At 37.1% G+C, this 15,166-nt stretch overlaps 1 protein-coding gene across 4 annotated transcripts in view; it reads right to left on the bottom strand.

Moving 5' to 3' along the window:
* The window catches only part of arnt2 (aryl-hydrocarbon receptor nuclear translocator 2), a 150,712-nt gene that overhangs the window by 53,820 nt on the left and 81,726 nt on the right, over positions 1-15,166 (bottom strand). For all 4 annotated transcript variants that reach the window (XM_051664632.1, XM_051664708.1, XM_051664771.1 and 1 more), the window contains 3 exons: positions 11,901-11,977; positions 10,306-10,440; positions 1,513-1,587 (listed from right to left, as the gene is read on the bottom strand). In XM_051664632.1, the coding sequence (XP_051520592.1) occupies positions 1,513-1,587; positions 10,306-10,440; positions 11,901-11,977 (287 nt within the window). The remainder of the gene's footprint in view (positions 1-1,512; positions 1,588-10,305; positions 10,441-11,900; positions 11,978-15,166) is intronic.

Below are 15,166 nucleotides of genomic sequence, written 5' to 3'. Positions count from 1 at the left end.
CCCCTAATTAAATACTAAATACAGTATAGGGGCATCACTGCAGCTTGTTTGTTGTGCTTATTTAAAGTCCCACAGACACTCTACACCTTCCCATACACCTAAACCTAACCATAACCTTCTCTTACAAAAAATAATCATGGTTTTACTAAAGAAACCATAGTATCACCATGGAAATTTTTAGTAAAATCATAGTAACCAAAAAATTTAACATGGTTACTATATTAACAGCATATTACTGTAGTAAAACCATGGTTAACTGAATTAAAACTATGGTTTGCAAAGCTGCAATGTGGACAAGGGGCCGGATTCACGAAAATGTTCTTAAGAAAATAATTACGTTCTTAGGATAAATTAAGTTCGTAAGAGTGTTCCTAAGTGCAATTCTTGAAAAACTCTTAAGTTCTCAAATATTTTCTTAAGAACATCTTAATTTTTTAAGAATAAAAAGACAGGCTTTGATGTTGTCTGATCAGCCTGATCAGGCTTGCCTTGTCACATAGCCAAATTCAATACTGCAACACTGCTAAATCGTAATGATACATTTATCTATTTACCTTTCTTTTTAAAGTAGCAAGCACCTCACGATAATTTTTCTTTAATGTAAAGTGCGTGAGATGTGTTAGTTTAATGACACTACCCGTCGTAGGAGAATTTATTTGATAACTTTTAATTTGACATGGAGGAAAAGAAAAGAAACAAAAACGTCAGTATACAAGAGCTGAGGAAATTACTACAAGAAAAAAGTTCTCCTTGATTATAATATCACATCGGAAAGAGGGGGGTAAATGGGAAAGAGTGGCGGAGGCTGTCTCCGCTGTGCCCAACTCCGATAGGGTTGTGGATGGGGGGTGAAAAAGAAAGTCTCAGCTTTCTAATGTTATAATTATTATGTTTCTATGAACTCTAAAGATCATGGAGAGAGAGCGCTACATGTAGCGCATCCATTTGAATTAGTATGATTGGTCACCACATTAATAAGCTTCAAAACAACATTTATTGTTTGAATTTGGTGATAACATTTACATGATTTGAAAGCTGAAATTAAAAATATAATTAAACACATTTTTTGGTCTAAAATCACATTTCTAGGCAAACAGTCCATTGCGATTTCAGACTCAACATGAAAACCCCAGTTAATTCATTAAACATCTTACCTTTTACAATTTAAGACAACTGTGAGGTTATCCTAACTTAAAGATGTTATTTATGATGATTTCAAATAACTTTTTTTTTCAGAGAATTTGAATGCTTACGTTTTTTCTTAAGAACAATCTTAAGAAAAAAAGATAAGAACTTTCTTAAGAAGTTTTTTTCGGGAATACAAAATATTTGTAACTTTTTTCTTAAGTTAGAAATTAAGAAAATGGTAGTTATGAAGAAATTTCTTCTTAAGAACATTTTGTGAATCCAGCCCCAGACTTCATGCTGATAGTCAATAGTCTGGCTATGTGAGACTAGATCACAACTGTCTGCTGGATTTGATCATTTAGGGTGTAACTGTGGTATGTTTACCTGTTGGAAGCTCTCTCGCAGGTGGCTCTGGTCCTCTGGATGGCAGAACTCCAGAATGTCTTTGCCAAGAAGATCCTGCGTAAACCCAGAAAAATGAACCATCACAAAAATGTTTGATCTACAAAAGCTCTTAGTACTTGTTAAACATTTAGCGCTTTCAGCTTCATGGTCAAGATGAATAACTGAAACATTTAAAAATATAGCTGCAAGCAGCAACTATCGGGGCCAAGCACAAGAATGGCAAAAAAAATTGAAAATTTTATTTTTGTGAAGATTTTAGGCAAACTGCTCGAAAAACAATGTATAGAATCACTTGAAATGTAATATACATTGTTCTTGGCATCAGCCAAAGAGTCCATCAATGACAATAGATTAAAATCATCAAAAGTTACTAGCATTTTTAGAAACATCATGATTTGATTACAAAATAAGTCTTGATGCAGCATGATATATCTTATCATATTTCAATTATTTTATCAAAATACACACTCAGATAGAAGTAAACTTTTTCATTTCATAATAAAATTTATAAAACATTTAAATACAATAAATTAAAATGAAATACATTCCCTACAAAATGTTGCAAATGTTTTCTTCTTTAGTTGAACAATGAACAAATCTTTATGAACAAACCAGACAGTAAATATACTGAAGAGCTAGTGTAGTCTGTTAACTGGCATCGTCCCATATATGTTTTTTTAGCATTTTTTTAGCGTTTATTGGACTATTTTTCCTTCATATCCGACTTCAATCTTGACAAACCTTATATTGTTTGAAAGCTACAAGTCTCTAGCTTCGAAATATGCCCACTGTTTTGCGATCTGAATGACATCATTACAGAAATGCATTAAAATACTGAAAGAGTGGATTTTAAAACATGCAACATGTGAGCGGTATTACATATCTTTTACATCTTTTGGTTTTGATCCAATCCGATGATGGCAGGAAATTCAAGCATACAATCCATGGTAAAAGTCCACAATTGAAAGTAGACTTGACCATTTTATCCAAAACTTGACCAATGAGGAAAAAAACAACTGATCATCCTTTGCTTGCATCATCACGTAAATTAAAATGTCTATTATCAATAAAATATTGATTATAAAACTTATTTCATCAATCAGCATCGAGGTCTTGAGGTCTCCGCTATTCCGGTGAAACATCCACGTTATTTGAGCCCACCCATGAGTCTCTCTGTAATTCACAGGCGGAGCTGTCAATCAAACCATATCAAAAGCTCCATGGCCTCTACAAAATGTGCATTGGCTGTTTCAGTGAATAGATGAAGCCAATGGCTCGCTAGTCAAGATTTGATTGACAGGTCATGTAGCCATTGGTATGACGTTTCAATGGTTACAGGGGTTGGCCTTGCTCATTCCAGAACAGTGACGTCATCCTAGTGTTTGTTTGGATAGAGAACCTAAGGCCACCATTACCAGAGATGGGTAGAGTAGCCAAAAACTGTACTCAAGTAAAAGTACAATTACTTTAAAAAAGAATTACCAAAGTAGAAGTCAAAGTGCTAAAATAAAGAATTACTTGAGAAAGAGTAAGAAAGTATCCAATTAAAAGAGTACTCAAGTGACTTCCTTTCTTCTGCAGAACACACATTTTTCAGCTCTCTAGCTCAGTACAATGCAAGTGAATGGGTGTCAAACTTTTTATGCTCCAAAAACAAATTCAGGCACCATAAAAGTAATCCATACGACTCCAGTGGTTAAATCCATATCTTCAGAAGTGATATGATAGGTGTGGGTGAGAAACAGATCAATATTTAAGTAATTTTTTTGCTAGAAGTTCTTCTCCCAGCCCAGCAGGGGGCGATATGCAGAGAAGAATGTGAAAGTGATCAGTTTCTCATCCACACATTCTCATATCATATAGCTTCTGAAGATATGGATTTAACCACTGGAGTTTTATGGATTACTTTTATGCTGACTTATGTGATATTTATTTTTATTTTTTTTTTGCTTTAAAATGTTGGCACCCATTCACTTGCACTTTACGGACTAAAAGAGCTAAAAAATTCTTCTAAAAATCTTCATTTGTGTTCTGCAGAAGAAAGGAAGTCATACATATCTGGGATGGCATAAGGGTGAGTAAATGATAAGAAAATGTAAATTTTTGGGTGAACTATCCCTTTAAGGGCTCTTGTCAGATCTGGATGAATTTGTCAATAAGAAGAGAGGTTTGGAAACCTTTCTAGTAATTATTACAGTGAAAACCTGAACAATGTCCTACAGGGAAATACAAAACCAAAGCAAGATCATGCATTATTAATGCATACTTTCACTAATTCATAGCTTATAGTTGTTAGTTCAGTGTAGTTACAGTTTTCAGTGTCGAAAGAATTTAGATCATTAGTTCTTTACAGCAGTACCACCGCTCCCTAAAAGCAGAGTACGCAGCCTGTGAAATGCTGTCTGTTCGCGATCCAGTTGTCAATAAAGCGATCAGCAGAGCAAAAGGCATTTTCACTTAAAGTGGATTTTTACATGGATTTATACAGATAATCTGCCCGAAGAAGCTGCAATAGTTTCCAGTATCCCTGTGAGGGCGCAGGGTAAATGCATAAATACTGCTTATGACATTCGGGATGCAGGACAAAGCGCACTATATATTGCTGCGGATTTAAAAATGTACACAAAAACTGATGTCACATGAGCCCATATTTACAGAATCACCCTGAAAATGACCATCACCATGTCACAGAAAAGCCCGCATTATCATTAGAGCCTAAACTTACCTCAATGTGCTGCCTTAAGTTGGAGCTACAATTTTAACCCTGAAATATCCACTTGACTTGGTGTTAAATGAAGGCATTGCATGATGAAACTATTCTTTTACTTTACAGAGTGAAGAAAGTGTTTCACTTAGTTAGAAGAACATGATGCTGCAGCAGTAATGGATTCAGCTTGAGTGACAATCTGTGACAGCATGCGCAGCTGTGTGAACTACCGCTGTCATAAAAGTCCCATTCAATAATTTCACAATAAATGACACATTAATTCAAATTAAACCCAGTAATGTAACGGCAGGAACGCCAGCCATTGTAATGAAGTAAAAGTACAAAAATTCATTAGAAATTTACTTGAGTGAGAGTAAAAAGTACCCACTTTTAAATCTACTCTAAAGTAAATTTTTTCCCAAAATGTTACTCAAGTGAATGTAACGGAGTAAATGTAGCACGTTACTACCCACCTCTGACCATTATGTGCTGAGCTTTCTTCCGTTTCTGATGACTGATCGGAGCCGAAATCTAACATTTTAGCTGCTTCTTTCAATGGATCTATGCAAAAACAGTACAATCTAGCTAGATTTGAGTACTTTGGAATAAGTTGCATGCAGTTTTGAGGAGTAATAAACGCCAAACCGGAGGGAGCTTGTTTTTAATTTTGAGATTGATTATGTTGTGGTTTTGAGGGGAACACTGACTGTCAGAAATGTCTCCAACCAAACTGATATACATTTACATTTATGCATTTGGCAGATGCTTTTATCCAAAGCGACTTACAGTGCACTTATTACAGGGACAATCCCCCCAGAGCAACCTGGAGTTAAGTGCCTTGCTCAAGGACACAGTGATGGTGGCTGTGGGAATTGAACCAGCAACCTTCTAATTACCAGTTATGTGCTTTAGCCCACTACACCACCACCCATACGATGCTGCAATGCTATCGTTACGATAATCAAAACAAAGAGAGTGTAATTAACCGTATTTTGAACACCTGTCTCTGCAAAATGTTTGCTAAACACGTTTTATTATCATTTAACGTAAGAACTTTGACTCGTTAATGGATATTATTCAATAAAAGTGAATGTTTGTTATTGACTATAAACCTCCCTGCCCTAATTGATGTAACACACACCTGCATCTAGATTAAATGGGAGTTGAAGATTTCCGCACCAGTTTCCAAGTTAGAAGTCCAACATAGTGTCATTCTGTTGCACTTTCCCCAGTTGAAAGGTGGAAATTCAGACTCTCCGAGTTGAATGGAACGCTTCATGAATTATCACAGCAATGATACGGAGCATCGCGGCTTTCCCACAGAAGCGAACACTTGGAGACACACACACACACACACACAAGGCACGTGTGGCAGTGGACTTGACATATATACAGCAAGCGAGTGTTTCAAACAGCTTGACAAAGCGCAGCTAAATGGAACAGAATGCCGCATCTTCAAAACTGAAAACGATTTTAAAATATACGGTTCAGACAGTCACGAAAAAACTGGTGCACTTACTTAGATTACTACGGTAACCTGAATGAAGAACAGACAGACACGCGTTGTGCCCATTCTTTCATTTCTTTCAAAAATGAATAGACGATACACTGGAGCAACAAGACGCAATTCAGCAGCCAAAGACGTGTCAGACATGTTATTATAAACTCAGCAAAAAAAAGAAACGTCCTCTCACTTTCAACTGCTGTTATTTTCAGCAAACTTAACATGTGTAAATATTTGTATGAACATAAAAAGATTCAACAACTAAGACATAAACTGAACAAGTTTCACAGACATGTGACTAACAGAAATTTAATAATGTGTTCCTGAACAAAGGGGGGTCAGAATAATTAGTATCAGTCAGTATCTGGTGTGGCCACCAGCTGCATTAAGTACTGCAGTGCATTTCGTCCTCATGGACTGCACCAGATTTGCCAGTTCTTGCTGTGAGATGTTACCCCACTCTTCCACCAAGGCACTTGCAAGTTCCCAGACATTTCTCTGGGGAATGGCCCTAGCCCTCACCCTCCGATCCAACAGGTCCCAGACATGCTCAATGGGATTGAGATCCAGGCTCTTCGCTGGCCATGACAGAACACTGACATTCCTGTCTTGCAGGAAATCACTCACAGAATGAGCAGTATGGCTGGAGGCATTGTTATGCTGGAGGGTTATGTCAGGATGAGCCAGCAGGAAGGGTACCACATGAGGGAGGAGGATGTCTTCCCTGTAATGCACAGCACTGAGATTGCCTGCAATGACAACAAGCTCAGTCCGATGATGCTGTGACACACCGCCCCAGACCATGACAGACCCTCCACCTCCAAATCGATCCTGCTCCAGAGTACAGGCCTCAGTGTAACACTCATTCCTTCGACGATAAACGCGAGTCTGACAATCACCCCTGGTGAGACAAAACCACGACTCGTCAGTGAAGAGCACTTTTTGCCAGTCCTGTCTGGTCCAGCGAAGGTGGGTTTGTGCCCATATGCGACGTTGTTGCCAGTGATATCTGGTAAGGACCTGCCTTACAACAGGCCTACAAGCCCTCAGTCCAGCCTCTCTCAGCCTATTGCAGACAGTCTGAGCACTGATGGAGGGATTGTGCATTCCTGGTGTTACTCAGGCAGTTGTTGTTACCATCCTGTACCTGTCCTGCAGGTGTGATATTTGGATGTACCAATCCTGTGCAGGTGTTGTTTCATGTGGTCTGCCATTGTGAGGACAATCAGCTGTCCTTCCTGTCTCCCTGTAGCACTGTTTTAGGCATCTCACAGTACGGACATTGCAATTTATTGCCCTGACCACATCTGCAGTCCTCATGCCTCCATGCAGCATGCCTAAGGCATGTTCACGCAGATGAACTTTTGGTGTTTTTCAGAATCAGTAGAAAGGTCTCTTTAGTGTCTTAAGTTTTTATAACTGTGACCTTAATTGCCTACCGACTGTAAGCTGTTAGTGTCTTAACAACCGTTCCACAGGTGCATGTTCATTAATTGTTTATGGTTCATTGAACAAGCGTGGATAACATTGTTTAATCCCTTTACAATAAAGATCTGTAAAGTTTAGATTTTTACAAAATTATCTTTGAAATACAGTGTCCTGAAAAAGGGACGTTTCTTTTTATGCTGAGTTTATATACAGTTATGTACATGTCATTGCCCCTCGAGTACTCGAGTAGAAAAATGACCAACAATGCCCATCCCTAGCAGCTATAGGGCTAAAGCTAAATGCAGAAGCGCTGATCAGTGTGAATGAATGTGCTCTTTGGATCATTTATTATTTTATTTAGTAGTGTAAACAAACTATTATATAATTTAAGGCAGAAATATATGATATGTTAGAAATGTGAATAATTACAGGCTTCCACTGCTAACAATATTTACACTGTAACCATGCATTATAAATGATAATAATTATAATCTGTAATGAATTTTATATAATATTTTGCATTAAAATAGTGTAAAAATTATGTAAAATAATGTGGTTTGAGAGATGTGACTGAAACTAGTTTTTCAAAAAAATGTCTGAAATTACTTTTCATTCTTGCACCAATGGAGTTCTGATTTCATCCTGCGGCCAGTTTAATAAAATAAATGTTAAAGTGCATTGCATTTTCATTTCAATAAATGTAAACTTCTATAACTTTTTAAAGAAATTAACTTTAACTGATTTCACTTGCACAATAATCTCCCAAGTGTGTTCTTTAACATGAGTCCATAAATAGGTCTGTAGACACAGGCATTTAAATCTGAGTATGTCACTCTTGGAACAATGGAGCTTTGATGATCTTGTGGCCACATTTGGTACTGCGTCTACAATAATTCTAAGAAATTTGACATTTTATAACTTATTTTACTTTACCAAAATTAGGTCTCTAGTCCCAAGCATTCAATAGTAAAGTTGAAAATGTAATTTTCTGGAAAATGCTAAAAAAAAGAGAAGTGCCAGTTAAAGGGATACTATAACAAACATTTGCTATTTTGAAGTGAGAGATGAGTGAGAGTAAAGAAACGCAGTGCAGTGAGTCAGATGTTCATTTATTAACTGTTCTGGGCTGTGTTCCCCAAAAGCATTGTTAGTGTAAGTTGATCGTAAATACCATAAGCACCAATGGTCTTTTATAGAGTAATTTTTTTAATTTGAGTAAATTTAGTGGAATGAGTGAAAATGACACCAAGAAAGAAGTGTTTTTTGGTATTACTTTTTTTTTTGTTGTTGTTACATTCAGTTTAGACTGCAAGCTCACAAAAACTTTTGATTAGCATGGTCTGAAGATGATCGGAGCAAAATTTGGTGAAAATATCACTGTGGGAGGAGTTCAAAAAAAGTAGGTTTTAAATTAAATGAATAATGCCCAACAGGAAGTTTGGCCGACCATGACAAATGTGGTATCATCGAACTTGGCTTGACCCAAGGAATCTATCAAGACCATTGTCATAACAATAGGCTAAAATTATCAAAAGTTCTTTGCATTTTTATATATTTCGTTATATTTTTTTGACCACAAGCTAGCGCTGTCCTGAAACTTGTTGAGCACCTTCAGGGCATTGTGCCAATGACACATACAGAGTTTCGTAACGATATGCCAATTCGTTTGTAAAATATAGCATTTTACAACAAAATTCAAAATGGCAAACAGCCAAAATGGCCGACATAGGCAAAATTGGTATTATTTGACACGGTATGCCCCACAGAATCTAAAGAGTCCAGTTTTGTGATTTTAGGACAAACTGTTCAGAAGCTATAAGTAAAAATAGCCATTTATTTTTTGCATCTCGTAACCAGTAGGTGGCGCTGTGCCAAAACCGTTCAAGTACCCTCAGGTCATGGTTGTCATAACAAAAGTTTGGTCTGAATACACTAAAGCATTGCAGAGATATAGGCTAACAATTGATTTGGAGTGCTCATCATCAAATTTCTTCAAGTTGTTTGAGAACAGTTTGGTCTTTCAAAAATCTTTGAACAACTTTTTGTCGGCATGGTCTAAAGATGATCTGACAAATTTGGTGAAAATCAGACCAACCGTCTAGGAGGAGTTCGAAAAAGTAGGTTTTCAATTAAATTAATAATGGCCGACAGGAAGTTTGGCTGACCATGACAAATGTGGTATCGTTAAACTTGGCTTGACCCAAGGAATCTATCAAGACCAGATTTTTATAAATTACATTATATTTTTTGACCACAAGGTGGCGTTGTCCTGAAACTTGTTGAGCACCTTCAGGGCATCATGCCGATGACACATACTGAGATTAGTAATGATACACTAATGCGTTTGTAAAATACAGCATTTTACAACACAATTCAAAATGGCCGACATAGGCAAAATTGATATAATTCGACACGGTATGCCCCACAGAATCTAAAGAGTCCAGTTTCGTGATTTTAGGACAAACCGTTCAGAAGTTAAATAGGCATTTTTTATATCTCCTGACCCGTAGGGGACACTGTTCCGAAATGCTTCCGAAGGTCACCTCAGGGCATGATGTTTATGACACATACCAAGTTAAGTCACAATCCATTTAAGTATTGTGGAGATACAGCCTCAAATTAAATTTTGCGCGTTCTTCGTTGAATTTGTTTAAGCGCCATTCAAAAGCGGTTTGGTCTATCAAAATTCTTTTAATAACTTTTTGTCCCGAGTGTCTCCAGATGATGCACGTCAATTTTCATGCAAATCAGACGTATGGCCTAGGACGAGTTCGAAAAAGTAGGTTTTTCTGAAAATTAAAAATGGCAGAAAATCTCGTCGGGCAGAAATCGAAACCATGGCATGATTTCGACTCGGCATGAGCTCAGGAATCATAATTTTGTCTCTAGGACTTGTGGTTCAAAAGTTATTAGCATAAACATAAGTGAAACTTTGAACTGTTGGTGGCGCTAGAATGTTTGAAATAAAGACTCCAAATTTGCTATGGTATCACTTCTGACTGTCCTCAACCTGTGTGCAAATTTCATAACTTTCCCGTGACAGTCATCTTTGTTGAACTGATATACCAACTCTAACTGACAACCAATGAACAATAATCTAAAAATGAACAGAATCCAATAAAAAATGCCTAACCTGAGGCTGATAGCCAATCACGTTGATGCAACGAGGATCAACAAAAGTGATGATGCCGTCTGAGTTGTGGCGGGAAAGGAACTCTGTTGGCACAGAGAGCCCGTTCATATCCATGGAAACCGGAGAACTGGTCACCTGTGAAACAAGAGGATGAGGGTAACAGCTTTATGCAAATGCATTCCACATTTCAAACAAAACACATATAGTCTACATAAACACCTGAAACTTAAATATTATTTAAATAAGCCACTCTGGGTATACTGTAACATTCAAAAAAATGAATTATTAGACACTTTCGAAATATCAAAGTAACTTTAATACCATAAAAGCATACTTCAAAAGTTGCTGCTCCAACAGTTTTACTAAAACTTGTTAAAGACCTTCAACTGAACAAAACAGCAAGTAATACATTTCTGCAGTGACCCTGAATATAAAAAGCTATTTTGTCATTTGTCTTGAAAGCTGTTACGGTCCTTTTTTTATAAATGGCAGTTGGATTTAGTTTCCATAAATATTCTAAGTCACATGAAAAATAAATAAGCACAGGTAAACGACAGATTCAATTGTGTTCCAAAATTGTACCCGAATATGTCTTCTGTCCACACTATTTTATGGACAATTTGAAATTCCACACTCCTGGGACTCAAAGATGAATGCATCACAGACCTTTGATTTCTTTCATAGCGATATTCTACACTCACTGAGCACTTTATTAGGTACACCTGTACACCTATTTATTCATGCCAATCGTGTGGCAGCAGTGCAATGCATAAAATCATGCAGATACGGGTCAGGAGCTTCAGTTAATGTTCACATCAACCAAAATGTGAACTCAGTTATTTCAGCACGATTGTTGGTGCCAGACGGGCTGGTTTGAGTATTTCTGTAACAGCTGATCTGTGATTTTCACACACAACAGTCTCTAGAGTTTACTCAGAATGGTGCCTATCTAGTAAGCGGCAGTTTTGCGGATGGAAACACCTTGTTGATGAGAGAGGTCAACGGATAATGGCCAGACTGGTTCGAGCTGACAGAAAGGCTACGGTAACTCAGATAACCCCTCTGTACAATTGTAGTGAGCAGAATAGCATCTCCGAAACATGAACCTTGAGGCAGATAGGCTGCCAACAGCAGAAGACCACGTTGGGCACTTTATTAGGACCATAGTGTTCCTAATAAAGTGCTCAGTTAGTGAAGCAGTTGTGAAAAATATTTAAATATAAATACATATTTGCTCAAAACCTGTACAAAACTTGCAGCCACAATGCTGAATTCCTATGGTTAGGGGTTTGTTTGAATAACCCCTAACCCTAAGTATGAGCAATATTAATGGCAGTAATGGTGATGCCATAGCATGTTTTTTGGCTTTTAATATTATTTATAGACTAGGGAATGATGGGGAAATGAGGGCAGTATGGGTTCAACACATGACTGAAGTCAGACTGGAACTTGCATCACCCTCATATGTGTGCCACAGCTCAATATTCTAGATCACGTGCACTGACTTCTGAGTCATGGATCTGATGATGATTTCCATGTAAATGTTTCTACAGCCATTCATGGAACAAATTAATACACTAACAGTGACGACATACCTGCAGTCTTCCAATCGCAACCAAACAGTATTTACTGGTTTGACCTGCTTCTGTGTCTTCCTCAGGAATGGTCATGCCTGACAAAACACAAACACGAGAACACTGATTCAGCCTTTCTGATCAAACACTGACGTCAAATATCTGGTGAAGAGAAGCTGTCGCAGTCACACTGGGTGAAGTCTAATCTTGATGATTAACGTGTTTATTCATACCTACTTTTCTAACGTCATCCGTGGTGCCAACGTCATAGGAGAACCTATAAAGAACTCAACGTGTAAACCATGTTTATCTTCAGCGATCCTACTAAAAATCATCTGCTTGACATTTTATTGGTTTATTTTGGTTGTCCAAAACCAGTAGCAAAGCACGTATTGTTCTTGGACATTGTCGTGCAGTGTTTATCTGAAATACACTCTGCATGAAGTCAGATAGAGTGCAGCGCAGGAGTTTGTTTGTGCATGGATGAAATGTTTACTCGCTTTTAATTACATTAACGATTTCTCATCGATACGCTGTCCTCTTCGCTAACGACCTCCTTACGGATGGCCGAACGCTTGCGAAACGTTTTTCAGGTTGCAATGTCTCAGCCTGTTACCAGCCATGATCAAAAAATAATAATCTAAAAAGTAAAGGTTAAAAAGTAAAAAACAATATTCAGGAAATTAGGGTATTTTGAGGATGACTCAAATAAGAAAAAAATATTAAGAGTGCGAGAGAGAGAATTAAAAGAAACAATGTTCTAAACAAAATTCTCAATGATCACAGTTACAGGCACATTTTACGTTTAAGGTCAATATTTGGGTTAAGCCTGTATTCTGAAAATGACATTTACATGCTCCACAGAATATTCTTATATATATGATACCAGCATGATCCAACACTGACACTCCTTTTCCTGCTATTCTCTCTCTGTCTCTCTCACTCTGTCTCCTTTTTGGACAGTAATTTAATCAACTCAATTCTAATTCATGTCCTTGACAAAAAAACACAAGAGTGCTATGAACTGCAAAATGTAAGTCAAGCGACTTAAAAATGTAGGTCATGATGTTTTTATTAACATTTGTAAAATGAAGAAAAAAATAAATAAAATAGTCTCATTCTAAAACTGTGCTTCTTCAAAGCTTGATTTTGCTTGAACTGCCTGTTTCTAATATCACTCATAATTACCTTTTTTGGACATGTGCAGATATATGAATGTACATTTACAGAGAAGATTTAAGTAAAGTTACAATGATCCCATTTCCATCTGGTATTAAGATGTGTTTTTGGTGAGCCGATCACATGTGGTCCGTGCTAAATACAGGTCTAAACAGGGTCTAAAGCGTTTCGGGATCGGATCACAAAAACCACATATGAATGTGGTCAAGAACGCATATGACCGAATCGAATTTACGGTGTAATCACTAATCCGTCCTGTATGCGTCCCGGCAGCAGTGAAGCGCCTCCCATCATCTGTCAATCAACCACTGCGCTAAAATAAGTGTTTAAACTTTGCCGGTTCCAAGTGGATTTAAAAGGAAATAACTGTCCGTTCGAAAATTTTTAAAAAGCAGATATATACACAAGCACAAGAACTTTACAGATCTTCTTCAATATGTCTGATATCAATATGCAAGGACACTTATGACAAGCACGGACATCTCAAGCTCTTTTAATACAAGCAATCCACTAGAATAACGGATCATTCTGCATGAAATGTGTTTGTGCTTCGATTAAATTTCAGATGCATCTGGGAGAACCAGCGCAACGTTGTTTTTTTTTCGTGCTTTCTTTGTCTTTTCTGAATTTGTTGCGCTTTAATGTCATGCAGTAACACACTGACATAGTGACTGATGTTTGTCATCATGAATCAGAAACCCTCCCTTCGAAATCCCATCACAAGTGCTCACAGGAGACACATTTTGGCAACCAGGTGTAAACAGTGATGTGTCTCGCCTGACCACATGTGATCGGATCACCCGAGATGCATCTTAAAACCAGGTGTAAATGGGGTCAATGAGGTGTTTACATGATCCAAATTTCTGATTATTACGGGCACATGCCAGCTGTTTAGATTTGTACAAACTGCAATATTAATCTAGTTATGGCAACCAGGTTAATGTGTTTACATGGCACATACAAAATTGGAATATGACCACAATTTGATTTACATTAAAATATTATTTTGCACATTAACAGTCAATAAGACCAATAATTTTCAAAGAAAACTTCATACTATACAAAAACTATATATGCTTTTTTAAAATGCAATTTATTACAGCAAAACCCATATTTGTGAATATGAATCTTTAACTACACATTGCCATTTAAACATCCAGTCAGTAAGCAAGTGGGATGCTATACTGTAAAAAGTCGTACACCGCAATTGTTAGCTTAAGGAGCTATTTCTACCTGATATAACCCTTAAAATTAGTTTTGATGTGTAACCTAAAGTAGTCAAGTTGATTCAAAAATGTTAACTAATATTTTTGACCTGAATCAAACCAGTTAATTTAGATATAACCACATGAAGCTAAATTTTTCGGGTTTCCGATTTTTCAGTGTAATTCAGTAACCGCTCTGGGCTGCGTTTCCCAAAAGCATCGTAAGCCAATGGTCTCCACGATCAACTTAAGCTTACAATGCTTTTGGGAAATGCAGCCCTGATGGATTCTGTTAGTAATTTGGAGACTGAAACCAATAACTCGTGAGATTGTGAGTCTTTTTTGATAGATAAATTAAAAATAAGAGTCTTTTTTCATGAATCAGGCAGTGATAAAAAGATGTGATGTCTATTTTTTGTCTTTGTAATATGTTGTGATACCTACTCTTTTTTTTTTTTTATCTCATCACATTTAATTTACACTCCATATGTAGATTCAGCAGCAGCACATGATTGTGCAGAAAACACTGATTTGTTAAACTGTAAAGGTACAACAAATAAACTAGAGCTGCCATATCTATCATCATCTGCTTTGCATTTCTAATAAACAGATGATACTCAAGAAGCTCTCTACAAATAGGCTGCAAACTATGGACAGATGCAGCAATGTTTTGAATTAATTTACCGCCTTCAATTTTCAAAAATGGCTATCCTCTGCCAAAACTGACATTTATACAAACGGACAGGAATAATTTGGTCACATATCAAAGTAATAAAGAGCACATAAAGTCTACGTTATGTTGCCTTTGTTTTCAAACGCTATGAAACTGATCAACAACGCATAGCAGGGCCATCTGGTGTGGACCGAGCACATTCCTTACTCTTAATGCAGTGATTACCATTC

This window comes from Myxocyprinus asiaticus, chromosome 1, assembly GCF_019703515.2.
Source record: "Myxocyprinus asiaticus isolate MX2 ecotype Aquarium Trade chromosome 1, UBuf_Myxa_2, whole genome shotgun sequence".
NCBI lineage: Eukaryota > Metazoa > Chordata > Actinopteri > Cypriniformes > Catostomidae > Myxocyprinus > Myxocyprinus asiaticus.
The sequence above is the reverse complement of the archived record's forward strand: the minus strand, read 5'-3'. Positions and strand labels throughout refer to the sequence as shown.